The sequence below is a fragment of the Lytechinus pictus genome, chromosome 3 (assembly GCF_037042905.1).
Source record: "Lytechinus pictus isolate F3 Inbred chromosome 3, Lp3.0, whole genome shotgun sequence".
NCBI lineage: Eukaryota > Metazoa > Echinodermata > Echinoidea > Temnopleuroida > Toxopneustidae > Lytechinus > Lytechinus pictus.
The window spans coordinates 59557612-59570372 of NC_087247.1; the positions used below are offsets into that span (position 1 = coordinate 59557612).

The 12761-nt window shown below is 33.9% G+C and overlaps 1 protein-coding gene across 1 annotated transcript; it reads left to right on the forward strand.

Annotated features, from left to right (window-relative positions):
* Positions 1 to 5: 5 nt before the first annotated feature.
* On the forward strand, positions 6 to 6981 carry LOC129256884 (epoxide hydrolase 1-like). The gene is made up of 6 exons (XM_054895095.2): positions 6 to 384; positions 2006 to 2130; positions 2508 to 2590; positions 3648 to 3846; positions 4831 to 4973; positions 5332 to 6981. The coding sequence occupies exons 1-6, from the start codon at positions 169 to 171 to the stop codon at positions 5586 to 5588; spliced, it is 1023 nt and encodes a 340-aa protein (XP_054751070.2). The 5' UTR covers positions 6 to 168; the 3' UTR covers positions 5589 to 6981.
* Positions 6982 to 12761: the final 5780 nt, after the last annotated feature.

Genomic DNA, 12761 nt, shown 5'->3' on the forward strand with positions numbered 1-12761 from the left:
TGAATGCCATTCATATAGCACATGTTCACTGAGGTAGTCAGACACCCACCCATTCAGAAAGACATGCATTCAGGACCTCTATTTCTTGCACATCATATATAGTACTGTAGCTATACTGCAAAGGTGATCTTATTTTCAACAATAATATCATTTTGTAAAGCTTCGATCATGAGTCTAAGGACTCTCCTGAGCTATCCCATCATCAGATATATCCTGTTGCTTCCATTGTTCATCTTAACAACGCTAATTGGTATCTTATTTCTCCTTGGTGCGCTGATCTTCAAGGGACCATCATGGGTATTCAGGAAGAAGAAAACTGGCTATGTTAGACCAGAGTGCCTTGATGAACCAAGTCTTGGTACTCACAAAGTCATCTCTCTTAAGGTAAAACAAGTATATTTTGCTTATATTAAGACCCATAGTTATGCAGATTATGATGATAGATAGGTTTGTCAGTTTCATAATAACGGTAAGGTTTAAAAATGGTCAACACTATATTTTGGATAAACTATGCTCTTTATGTTGTATCAAGTGAGTGATGATAGTGGTAGAATTCTGTAATTCCTGATTGGAAACATTTTATACAGAACACATTATTTTCTTTGAATGAGCCTGGATAATTCACTCTTGTAACACGTTGAATTCAGATTACATGATTGTTAGCCAAGAAAAAAGAATGAGATAGATATTATTATGGCAGCATAGATATTCTTGAATTATCAAATCATTATCATTTCATCTATGTATACATGACCAAAATTCAGGGGAAAATACTGCAAGTTGGTTTGAGTGATTTTATGATTGAGACAACAGTACCACCCTTTAGAATGATGGCATATCCTTTTTAAACATCTTGGCCCGTATTCTGAAGTCAGGTTTAACTTAGACTCAGGTTTAAAGTTGTGTTTTAAGTATGGGAAGCCAAAAGTATCAAATTTTTTATTAAGTTGTACGTTTCTTATGTTTACTGTGCTCTTTCCTGATTCATCGATGGTGAAGACAATAATCTATATACACTTCCTAGACAATTATGAATGATTTGAGAGCCAAATGAGCTAAAATATGATATCTCTACCGTTAGTGATTTATGTAACAATTGGCTGTCCATACTTAAACCACAACTTTAAACCTGAGTTTAAGTAAAACCCGACTTCAGAATACGGGCCCATATGTACATGTATGAAGTATGGTTCTGAACAAATCCCTTACAATGTACAAGTAAACATGTATGGTATTGTAAGCCATTCAGGCTTTCAGATGTTTAAAACCAGTTACCATGGGGATGAATGGTTGTAATGTCATGCTTCTTTGATATATTGCTTTAAAGGGTTGCTGCCCAGATATTATGTTAGCCTTCACCTTCCTACATCAACACTATGCTTCACGTCACAAATAATTAATTTGGGTATCTAATTTACAAATTAAAGTGGATGCAAAGTCATGAAAAATCAGATCTTTTATACTCCCAGCAGCTTAATTAAGTTTCATGGTTGTGCAGTCCATTCTAGTTTCCTAATAATCATTTGATGTTAATAGGTATATGTATATCCCTGAACATAGAACATCCAATCAGAGCATTTGATAAAGGGGGTAAAGGTCATCCTGACAATTTGCTCCATTCAGTAAAAGCTGAAAAATATTGAGAAATGATAATTAAGGCTTGATGAAAATCCATCAAAGAATAAGACAGTCGAGTCTTTTAATTTTGATTTTGTTCTGTCATATTTAAGCAGCTATCCCATAAGTAATATAATTCTATAAATTCACATTTTTATTGATTCATGAATTCTTAAATGTCTCTATCCCAGAAACCTCTGAAATGATGTATCTGATGATACAAATTGAATGCACAGGTAATATAATTTCTTATTTTTTATATCACATGCAGATTTTCACCAAACCTACATCTATGATTTCTTTTGCTTTTTTTCAAAACAAATTTGTTATCAGGGTGAACCAACTCTTCAATAATTTTTTTTTTTTATTCGTATTCCTTCTACTTTAGGACATAAAGCTTCATATTGTAGAGTCAGGTGATCCTAAGAATCCTTTGATGTTATTTCTACATGGCTTTCCAGAATGCTGGTATTCATGGAGACATCAGATCAGAACATTCAATAAAGATTATCAGTAAGTATATCCTCATTATCAAAATGCCTAGGTATTGACAACGTGGTAATGCCCTTCAATGAAAAAAATAAAAATGAACCAAACTATTTCTGTATGTATACTTATATTAATGGAACTAACTCCCCTAAACTTCTTTGAAAATTTCTGCAGTCTCAATGAACCTTTATTACTTTAAACCTGAACATTGCATATGTGGAACATTAGGGCTACATATCATGCAAATACAAAGCGATGATAAGCTGATTAATAATTCTGATACTGTATTCATGTATTGTAATAGAACACAATGGACCAATGTGAAATGCAAATAAATATCTTAATTTTCTAATAGAAAATATAACAACTTTGCCTGGGCTTTGTTTTTTTTTACTTTACAGCTGTGTTGCATTTGATATGAGAGGAGTTGGTGAGAGCGATGGCCCAGATGGAGTGTCTAATTACACCATGGATAAACTTGTTGGTACGAAGCACACACAAAAAGTGAAACAGAAATTATGTAACCAACTGTCAAACTATGCGAATATTACTGTAGAAGCTGTTATTTTTGGCAAGGGTTTTATTTTCACGGATAAACAGCCGCGAACTCAACAATGTGCAAAAATATTGACAAACTTAGTTATCAGTGCCAATGTCCCCAACAGCAAAGCTTTGCTATTGAAAACATGATGTGTCAGTGTTTCCACAGGTCAAAAAGAAATTTCCGAAACTGAATCCCAAAGTTCCCTAAATTCATCTCCTGCATCTTTCAAGTTTGATATTTAACAAAATTCAGACAAAATACAGGGAGCCTAAAATTGGTCCAAGAGACCAAACTCAAAGAATTTAGCCTTTTTTGTTCGCACCCTTTCAAAACATATGAACAAAATTACGAAATCTGAGTCCGCGCAGAAAATTTTGAGCTACTTATGAGGCAAACAATTCTTTAAATATAACATGAATATTGAAAGTTGCTAAATTTAATTGTTGATTAACTACGATTTTCAGATTTCCCGAAATTTCTTCATTTCCTGAAGATTACCTGAAAATGATCAAAAGAATTCTGGAAATTTCCTTCAAAGTAGAAACACTGTGCTGTGTAATGAAAAAGTTGAAATATCCACCTATATTTAAAAAATAAGGTTGAAAATACAGTTAGTAATTCAAAACTTGCTAGAATTTCACTAACAAAATCAGAGCCTAAATTACTTCCTGGCATATTTTCATCCACTTACTGTAATATTACAATGTATTTTGCATGAACTACATGTAATTTCATTTCATTGTCATCTGATTGACTCTATGTACACAGGTACATTGGCAGCTATTTGCATACTTATTAATATTCATAAGTCACATGACCAGAGGTTTTAGAGGTGTAAGATTCTGTTCACAAAATTCTACATTTTTTATGCCAATGCAATCCAACCAACAAACATGTACACTTTATAAGCATCTGAAAGAAATATTAATGTACATGTAAACAAAAACCACCAATTAGAATCTTTAGTCAACTTGATATAATTTTTTTTTCTTTGAAGGTGACGTACATGACATGATCAAAACATTAGGACACAAGTCATGTGTTTTAGTAGGACATGACTGGGGTGGTTTAATAGGATGGGAGTTTGCAGCTCGGTATCCAGATATGGTGGATAATTACATCCCAATGAATGTACCTCATCCAGATAGATTTGCTGATTTCATCACCAGCTCTGTTGTCCAGATAATGTTGTCATGGTAAGATCAGGAGTTTTCCTCTTCAAGATTAAATAATTATTTTTGAGGAGATAGCAAACTAAAATTGAAAATCGTCATTTGGAAAAAGATCACTGTCTTTAGACTTTATTTTATGATCTTCTTCCAATTCTATTCAAGGGAAAGTAATTCTACAAATTAGAAGGCTTTAGTAATGATCAGCACTCATAGTTGCTCCCAAATTTATAATGTAATACTACACTAAATATTCTATGTTCCTGATACATACATGTAAGTGTTTCATGTACATGTATCTATATAGTACTTATCTAGTCTTAAAAGAATTTTACAGGAAAGGTCATTTTAAGTTATTCCTATTTGAAAAAAAAAATTATGAGATTTAAATTGTTAAAATACAAATCTCCAATATTTACTTTCAACCTTTTTTAATTTGTGCTTTTTATAAAATATTTTTCCTCATGGAACATAACTATGTAGTTTCAATTTGTTCACATAAATGTGGAAATTTTGGATCACTAGAAAATAAAAAACAATTTCAAATTTTGCGAAGAGAGCACACAAAAACACTTCCAACAGATATCAATTGAAATAAAATCATTATATCATATATATTATCTCTAAAACAAAAACACTTAATATTTCTTGGACAATTTCCTGCACTTTTTGTCTTTCTTTTGATTGAAAAACTTTGAAAACAATATACCGGTATATATATATATATATATGTATATATCCTACGAAAGGGCGAAGTCTATGAATGGGTTTATTCTGTCATAATACATATTTAGACGTAAAGACGAAGGTAGAGGGCGTTAAGGCGCATTACGAACATTGAAAGAAGACAAAAAAATTCGCCTTAAACACAGATGTAAAGAAATATATATATATATATATTTATATATATTTATATATGTCATGAATTTATGTTTACCTAAGTTGTTGTTTACCTAAGTTGTAGTTTATCAATGATATTACAATTTTTTTAAATATTCTATCCCACCCTAGGTACATGCTGTTTTTCCAGTTGCCTTATCTACCAGAAATCCTAATGTCCATGGGGGACTATGGCATGCTGAAAGAAGCATATAAGATTGGTCCAAATACAGACGAAGATGCTGAAGCCTTTAAGTATTCCATCTCTATGCCAGGTAATATCAATTCTGATTGATTTGGGTTCATAATTTCATATCTATAAAAATTTCAAATCTCAGCGATAGAATTGCATTGACTTAAGTGGCTATACCGTCTGATTCTGGAGTGACAGTCGCTGGGAGTCTGAAAATACAAGATAATTTCAAATTGAATTTGGTTGATTAGAGATGTCATCCCCATGTACTCAACATGACTGTATGCAATGTGGAATATAATTACCACTTATAAATAAGAAGTCACTTTCTTAGATTTAGTTCCTACGTAGACCTATGAAACTGATTATCTTGCCATGAATATCTGATTATGTTCAATACTTACAAATTTTGTAGACCTATATCTTGTTTTTCTTTAAAGGTCGGTCAACCACCTTTGTCAACTACTATCGGAACATCATCGGGGCTATCTTTAACCAGCCATGTGGGAAAGTTTCTGTGCCAACTTTGTTGATTTGGGGAACAGGAGATGCAGCATTTAATATCAAGCTTTCACATGACACTGAGAAGTACTGTCCCAAGATCATTGTTAAGAGGATAGAAGGTGGTCATCATAGCATTCAACAAGAACAACCAGATGTAGTTAATAATTTCTTGAAACAATACTTGAATAATTGAATATAAGGTTGGTACTTGTGTTTAGGCAACACCAAGACATTGTTAATGACCTAATGGAAAATACTTGAATGATAAATAGTGAATTTAAAAAAAACATAAGATAGAAAAACTGTGCAAAAGAAAATAAAAAATATGGAAATGCTGTTCAGGCTTTTTCAAAAGGAGTGACTATTTGAAGTCATGCTTAATTAAAAAAAAACATGTAGGCCTATATATTTACCACATAGTTTTGATGATTCTGCATGCATTACTTAGTTTGCAATATGATGTATGATATACTATAAGTAGAAATATGAGCAACTTTATATTAAAGGAGAATGAAACCCTTGAAACCAGCTGAATCCATATCAAAGAGAAAAATCAAAGAAACATATTGTTGAAAGTTTGAGGAAGATTGAATGAATAATAAGAAAGTTATGAGCATTTGAATATTGAGACCACTAATGCCATGTAGATCCTCCTATTGGCAATGCGACCAAGATCTGTGATGTCACACACGTACAACTCCCTCATTACTTTAGTACTTATTTCACTTATATTCTCACTTTTATAGAGTCTATCACAAGGTTAGGTGTTTTCTTTATGAGAGGACAAGTACAGAGGTTTCACAACATTATATCATTGATGAATCATTTGTCATATGATTAGAATGAGCAAAAAGAGATGTTTTGGGGTATATTTTCAGTGTCCAAAAGGGGAGAGTTGTTCATCTGTGACATCATAGATCTTGGTCGCATTGCCAATGGGAGGATCTCCATAGCATTAGTGATCTCGACATTCAAATGCTCATAACTCTTCTATTGCTTGTCCTATTTTACTCAAACTTTTGTTAATCTTATTCTTTGATTTTTCTGCTTTCACAAAAGCTAACTTGCTCCAAGAGTTTCATTCTCCTTTAATATAAGTTAGAAAGCTTCTCATGTTAGTGTTATTTCATATTAAAGTTTAATACTACATTATATGAATGAGTCTGTCCTAAAAACGTTACAGTGTAACATAAAAAATGTATTTTAGTATAGTGTATTGTACAGGAAAATTTATTATTCTTGGGAAGCATTTGTTATAAAAATAACTCAGTATTTTTGTCCAAAAAAATGTGAAATTGTTAAAATGATAAGAATTTTCAAATTACTGATTTGGTGAAGTGATCAGAGGAGCAAGTTATTGAGTTTCATTTCAGCCTTTGTTTTGAGTCTTGCTGTGAACAGTACAAACTTGCAGTGGGAAGAAAGGTGCATGTGTGCCATAATGATTCATCTTATTTTCAAGTTTGACAATGTTTCACTTTGAAATCTTAACTAATTTCTAAAACATTTTAGTTTTTTTAAGATTATTTAAATATATCTTCAGAACATTTCATTGAAAACTAACATCAATATATATTAGATAATTGATTTTTGTCTGTCTGTTATAAGTTGGTGCTTTCTTTTTCTTCCTTCCTTCCTTCCTTAAATTATTTCCTTTCTTTCTTTCTTCTATTGTTATTATCAGTGATTTCCCTTTTATGTTGTGTGCCTTGGTCAACTACAAAGTACATGAAAATATATGAGAGGAAATTTCTTCCTTCCTTCCTTCCTGAAATTATTTCCTTTCTTTCTCTCTCTCTCTCTTTCTTTCTTTAGTTCCTTCCTTAAATTCGTTCATTCGCTCTGTCCTTAAATTCTTTCCTTCCTTCTCTTTCTTCCTTTCTTCCTTCCTTCCTTCCTTTCATTCCTTCTTCCTTTCTTCCTTAAATTATTTCCTTTCTTTCTTTCTTTCTTTCTTCTTTTGTTATTATCAGTGATTTCCCTTTTATGTTGTGTGCCTTGGTCAACTACAAAGTACATGAAAATATATGAGAGGAAATTTATCAAACAACATATTGATCCTTAGGCCCCCCCCCAAAAAAAAACTGTTGTATTGGAGTAACGGGTCACTGAAAAATAGGGTAGGTACGGTGGGGAGGGGGGGGGTTCCTTCTTCTTCCAATCTGCACATATATTCCACTAACATCATTTATACTACCACACACACACACAAGACTGACACTCATACATGTATATGTACATGCATAAACTCAATGAAGACGGGTTCATTTTGCTAGCTAAACAGGATTTTAGGCCCAAGTTTGCCCGTGACCTTCACAGTGTAACGCCACGTTGATGTAAACAGCTCACCAGTAAAGTGTCTAGTGATATCATTATCCAGGCCATGCACTAGGCTGTGGCTAGCGGTCGGCTCCACTAGCTAGAAAGCTGTAGATACAGCGATACGGCGAAGGGGCTCCAGACCAGTCGCCCTCGAGACAGGCCGCCCTACGACATGTCACTCTATTAAATCGTACGTGAGAGTATCTCCTCTCACGAGTAGGGAAACAAGTCAAGTCACCCTCATAAACATGAGGGTGACCTCACTGTCCTCGGGCGACTTGACCCTGATCCAGGCGTAGATATCATTCCAATATTAAGCGGAATTGGGCACGCTTATGAATACTAAATACATCTCTACGGTGCTCACAAAGAAACTCTTGCCAAAGCCGCTCGAAACAAATATTTTTTTTTGCTTTTCAAATTGTACCTGGACGAAATGAAATGCATTTTTAGGTGAATTTTTTGTTCCTTTTTGCTGGCTGTCAAATTTTCCTTCCAAAAGGAAAATGTGCCCCCCCCCCCTTTTAGAAAATCCTGGATCCGCCCCTGCACATGACCATGTGATAATTTTTAATCTTATTCTTAAAAGTAAATTATCAGACACGGATCCAGGAATGGAGGAACGGGGGCATGCATCCCCCCCCCCCCCCCGCTGCCCTAAGATCTACATATGGGAGAAGCTCCGAAAAAGCTGTTGACCTGCTCTTGACCCTTTCAAGATTTTCAGTTTTTTTAACTCCCCCCTTCATGCAGGTATATCCTGGACCCGCCTCTACTTCAGCCTTTGAACAAAAAAGATTACACAGCTTGTAATACAGTCATACAAAAAAACACAATTCAACTTCATATCTCTTGCTCCCCCCCTCCTCATAAGCATGAATCTCCCCACTTCGTACTTGCAGCAATTCAGCCACTCTCGTGATCACATGACACATGCACACACAGCATATCCTAATATCATTCAGCATTGCTGGAGTCATAGAGGTACACGTACAGTGCAACTTGCAAATGAGTGTTGGCAGCCAAAAACATCTCATGAATAAATTAGCATGAATATGCCCCCCCCCCCCCATTTCTCTGCAAAAGATCATGATATGACAACAAAAATGTACAAGATGGTAGAAAATGACATTAACTACTTAATAGAATTTTTTTAAATTTGAATTTATTAACAAACTTCATTCATATGGCATGAATATTTTGTTTTAAAATATATACAATGATAACATATATAAACAAAAACATTCATAACTGTATGGGGTCATTCCATGCCAATTCACCCTATGAATGTGCAATTTTGCACCCGACCCTCTCGGAATTTGTTGTAAATTGGTACACATAAAATTCACCATGGCCCACGCACAAAACAAAAAAAAATAAGTCCAATTGGTCCGTCGGTTCTCGCGCTACGGCCCGCCCTTTTCTCCTTGTTTTGACAAAAATGGGCGTGACCTTCAACTTTCAATGGCCACTGCGTCGTAACGTGTTGACCAATTTTCATGAAACTGGTACCATTTATTACGAAATTCAGAGAGGAATCCAAAACATGCATCAAATAATGTATTGGAGCGATTTATAAGGTCGTGACCCTTGACCTTTACTTTGACCTTGAATTTGACCCCCGGACAAATAATTTTTTAACTTGATTTTCGTGTATGTTAATTATTAGTATGATATTGACAAAATATGTTAAAATCAATGATGATAATTTATTTCTTCACCTTTTAAAACTGTTCCAAAGATACCATGAAATTTCACTCTAGTCCTACATACTGATATTCATGTTAGTAAAGTGTTTACCAGTTACATGATTTCTTCCAATCTGAAGTTACAGTATGCATGCACATGAAAAGAAATTAAGCTCATCAGTTCACAAATGAAACATTAAACATTTATGCTCATGAATAGGTATCTGTTTAGGCATTTTGATGTTCAGCAATATATATCATATATTATATATATATATATAGATCTTCTTGTTAGTAAATAGGCATATACTCAACAATTTGATTATAAAAGTAAACACTTTACTAACAAGATTATATATATATATATATATGATATATATTGCTGAACATCAAAATGCCTAAACAGATACCTTTTCATGAGCATAAATGTTTAATGTTTCATTTGTGAACTGATGAGCTTAATTTCTTTTCATGTGTTTGCATACGTAACTTAAGATTGGAAGAAATCATGTAACTGGTCAACACTTTTACTAACATGAATATTAGTATGTGGGACTAGAGTGAAATTTCATGGAATCTTTGGAAGAGTTTTTAAAGGTGAAGAAATAAAATATCATCATTGGTTTTAACATATTTTGTCAATATCATACTAATAATTAACATACACGAAAATCAAGTAAAAAAAATATTTGTCCGGGGGTCAAATTCAAGGTCAAAGTAAAGGTCAAAGGTCACGACCTTATAAATCGCTCCAATACATTTTTTGATGCATGTTTTGGATTCCTCTCTGAATTTCCTAATAAATGGTACCAGTTTCATGAAAATTGGTCAACACATTACGACGCAGTGGCCATTGAAAGTTGAAGGTCATGCCCATTTTTGTCAAAACAAGGAGAAAAGGGCGGGCCGTAGTGCGAGAACCGACGGACCAATTGGACTTATTTTTTTTGTTTTGTGCGAGGCCATGGTGAATTTTATGTGTACCAAATTACAACGAATTCTGAGACGGTCGGGTGCAACCACTGGGTGAATCCAGATGGAATGACCCTATGTCGTATAAATCAGTAATACATCAATACATAGATTTCCAATTATTATATAATAAATGAGGTTACACGTCCCACATGCTCGCACTGTTAGTGTTACTTTATCAGAAAACTTTTATTCCTGATGCCATTACTCAAGGCTCGACATTAGCGGTGGCCCGGTGGCCCGGGGCCACCAGAAATTCACCTCGGGCAACCATTATTGATAAAATGTTAAGTTTTGGTGGCCCGAATCGGGCAACCAATAATTTTCAAAGTAGCGCAATTTTTCTCCCGATTTTGCACGCATTTATCAACTTTCTACAGTTCAAATTGCAACCCAGTTCGTCATGCGCCCTTTTTGTTGATCTACACACAAATACACACACACAAAGTTTGCATATTAGGCCTACAGCTATAGCATACAGTAGCTATTATCCAGCCAGCCGCGCCGGCCGGCTGGCGTGAGCTTTGCATGAAGCCACTGCATACAGCTGTGCTCTAGATGGTGCTGCGATAAAAAATGTTGCTGCTAAGAAATCTTCCACAGAACTTTGAAAATCTGAGTCAAATCACATTTTACACCAGTGAAATGACATTCTACAGTCTATATTACGAAAATTTGGAGTACCCTGATTATTTGCAAGCATTAAGAAGAGGAATTATGACCTCTCTTTTGACTACAAAAGACCGATTTCCAAATGAATTAATACACATAAAAACACATAGGCAAGTACATCACAGTCCCACGTGTGCATTTGTATGTATGTTGATACTTGGTTTCTTTCGTAGAGCTCTTTTCTAGCCAAAAATAAACAGACAGTTTCTTTCTTTCTTGTTTATAATTGACTTCTAAACCACTCTTGAGAAAGTAAATACTTTGGGAAGGCATTTCATTGATATAAAATGTGAATTTTTCCAACATTTTGGCAAATATAGGGAAGAACTTTTCTCACACTTTTTTTCCAGATATAACTTTTGCCGTTTTCTTATTTTTTTTCTTTCATTTTTTTAACAGTGGTTAAACCATTTATACCCCTTCCCATTGAATATGCCTGATTGAAAAATATGTTTCTACTGAAAAAAAAATAATATAAACTAAAGGATATAAAAATAGAAATATGCCATTCCCAGAAGGTAAGTGAAAATTATTTGCTTGGCTTTTAATTATATTCCAGTCAGAATAGACTATTGCCACAGCTGTTAAAAAATATTCGTAATGGCTTCTTAATTTTCCCCATGTTTATATTAATTTTGTTTTATTCATTTTTCTTTCACTTTCTTTTCTTTTTTTTCTCTCTAAATTTTTTCGTTTCTTTTTTTCCCTGTTCTTTGTTTTTTCTTTCTTCATTTTCTTTCTTTTGTTTTATTTCACTTATTTCTTTTATTATTTTTGTTTTCTTTTTGTAATATACTTTTTGAAAATTATTTTCATTTGTTTCCCCCTTTTATGCATTGTTCTAATTTTGCAGCATATTTTTCTGTGATTTTCTCCTGCTATAATATGCTGCAAAAGAGAAAACAGAAATAAACTGGATTTGGGGCCTGCATAATCTAGGTTTTAGGATTCAAAGAGGAAGAAATGAAAAACCAATGTTTTGTACATCTATCTGAGTTTGCTATGCACTATTTATTTACTTTACCAATATGAGTGTGTGTCTATACGGATATAAAAAAAAGTCCACACAACCTGCGAACAATAAAATTCATTTCTCTTTCAATCATTTCATTTTTACAACGATAGAAACAATTTATATTTTACCACAAGCCAATTAGCAAAGTAGAATAACAGCAAACAAGGTTTACATACAAGATGATGAAGTGAAAGTAACTTAGTGGTAGTGGCTGCAGAATTAATATTTCAGAAGTTTGTTTTATTAATTTTTAATGTGTTTCTTTATATTTTTCGGGCCACCAAAAAAAAATTTTGATGGTTTTGGTGGCCCGAACGGGCCACCACCAAAAAAAGTTAATGTGGAGCCTTGCATTACTAGACTGTGGAATATTCTCCCTGCCATTACAGTTAAATGCACTTCAGTAGCCAGCTTCAACAGTAGAGGCGCACGGCCAATATTGGAGACTGTCTCCAATGTGGGAGATTATCTCCAATATCAGAGACTTTTGTAAAGAATTTGGGTATCCAATTTCAGAGACAGTCTCCAGTTTTGGAGTCCAATTTCCTTTGTTTACATTTGCTGCAAAAGGATTACCTTGGCGGCAAATAAAAATGTGATAAGCAGATTCCTCATGAAAAATTACCCTTTTCACCGTCTACTTTAAATATTCACCGTCTACTTTTGTTTTGATAAGGATTTTTGTTGTCGATCACAC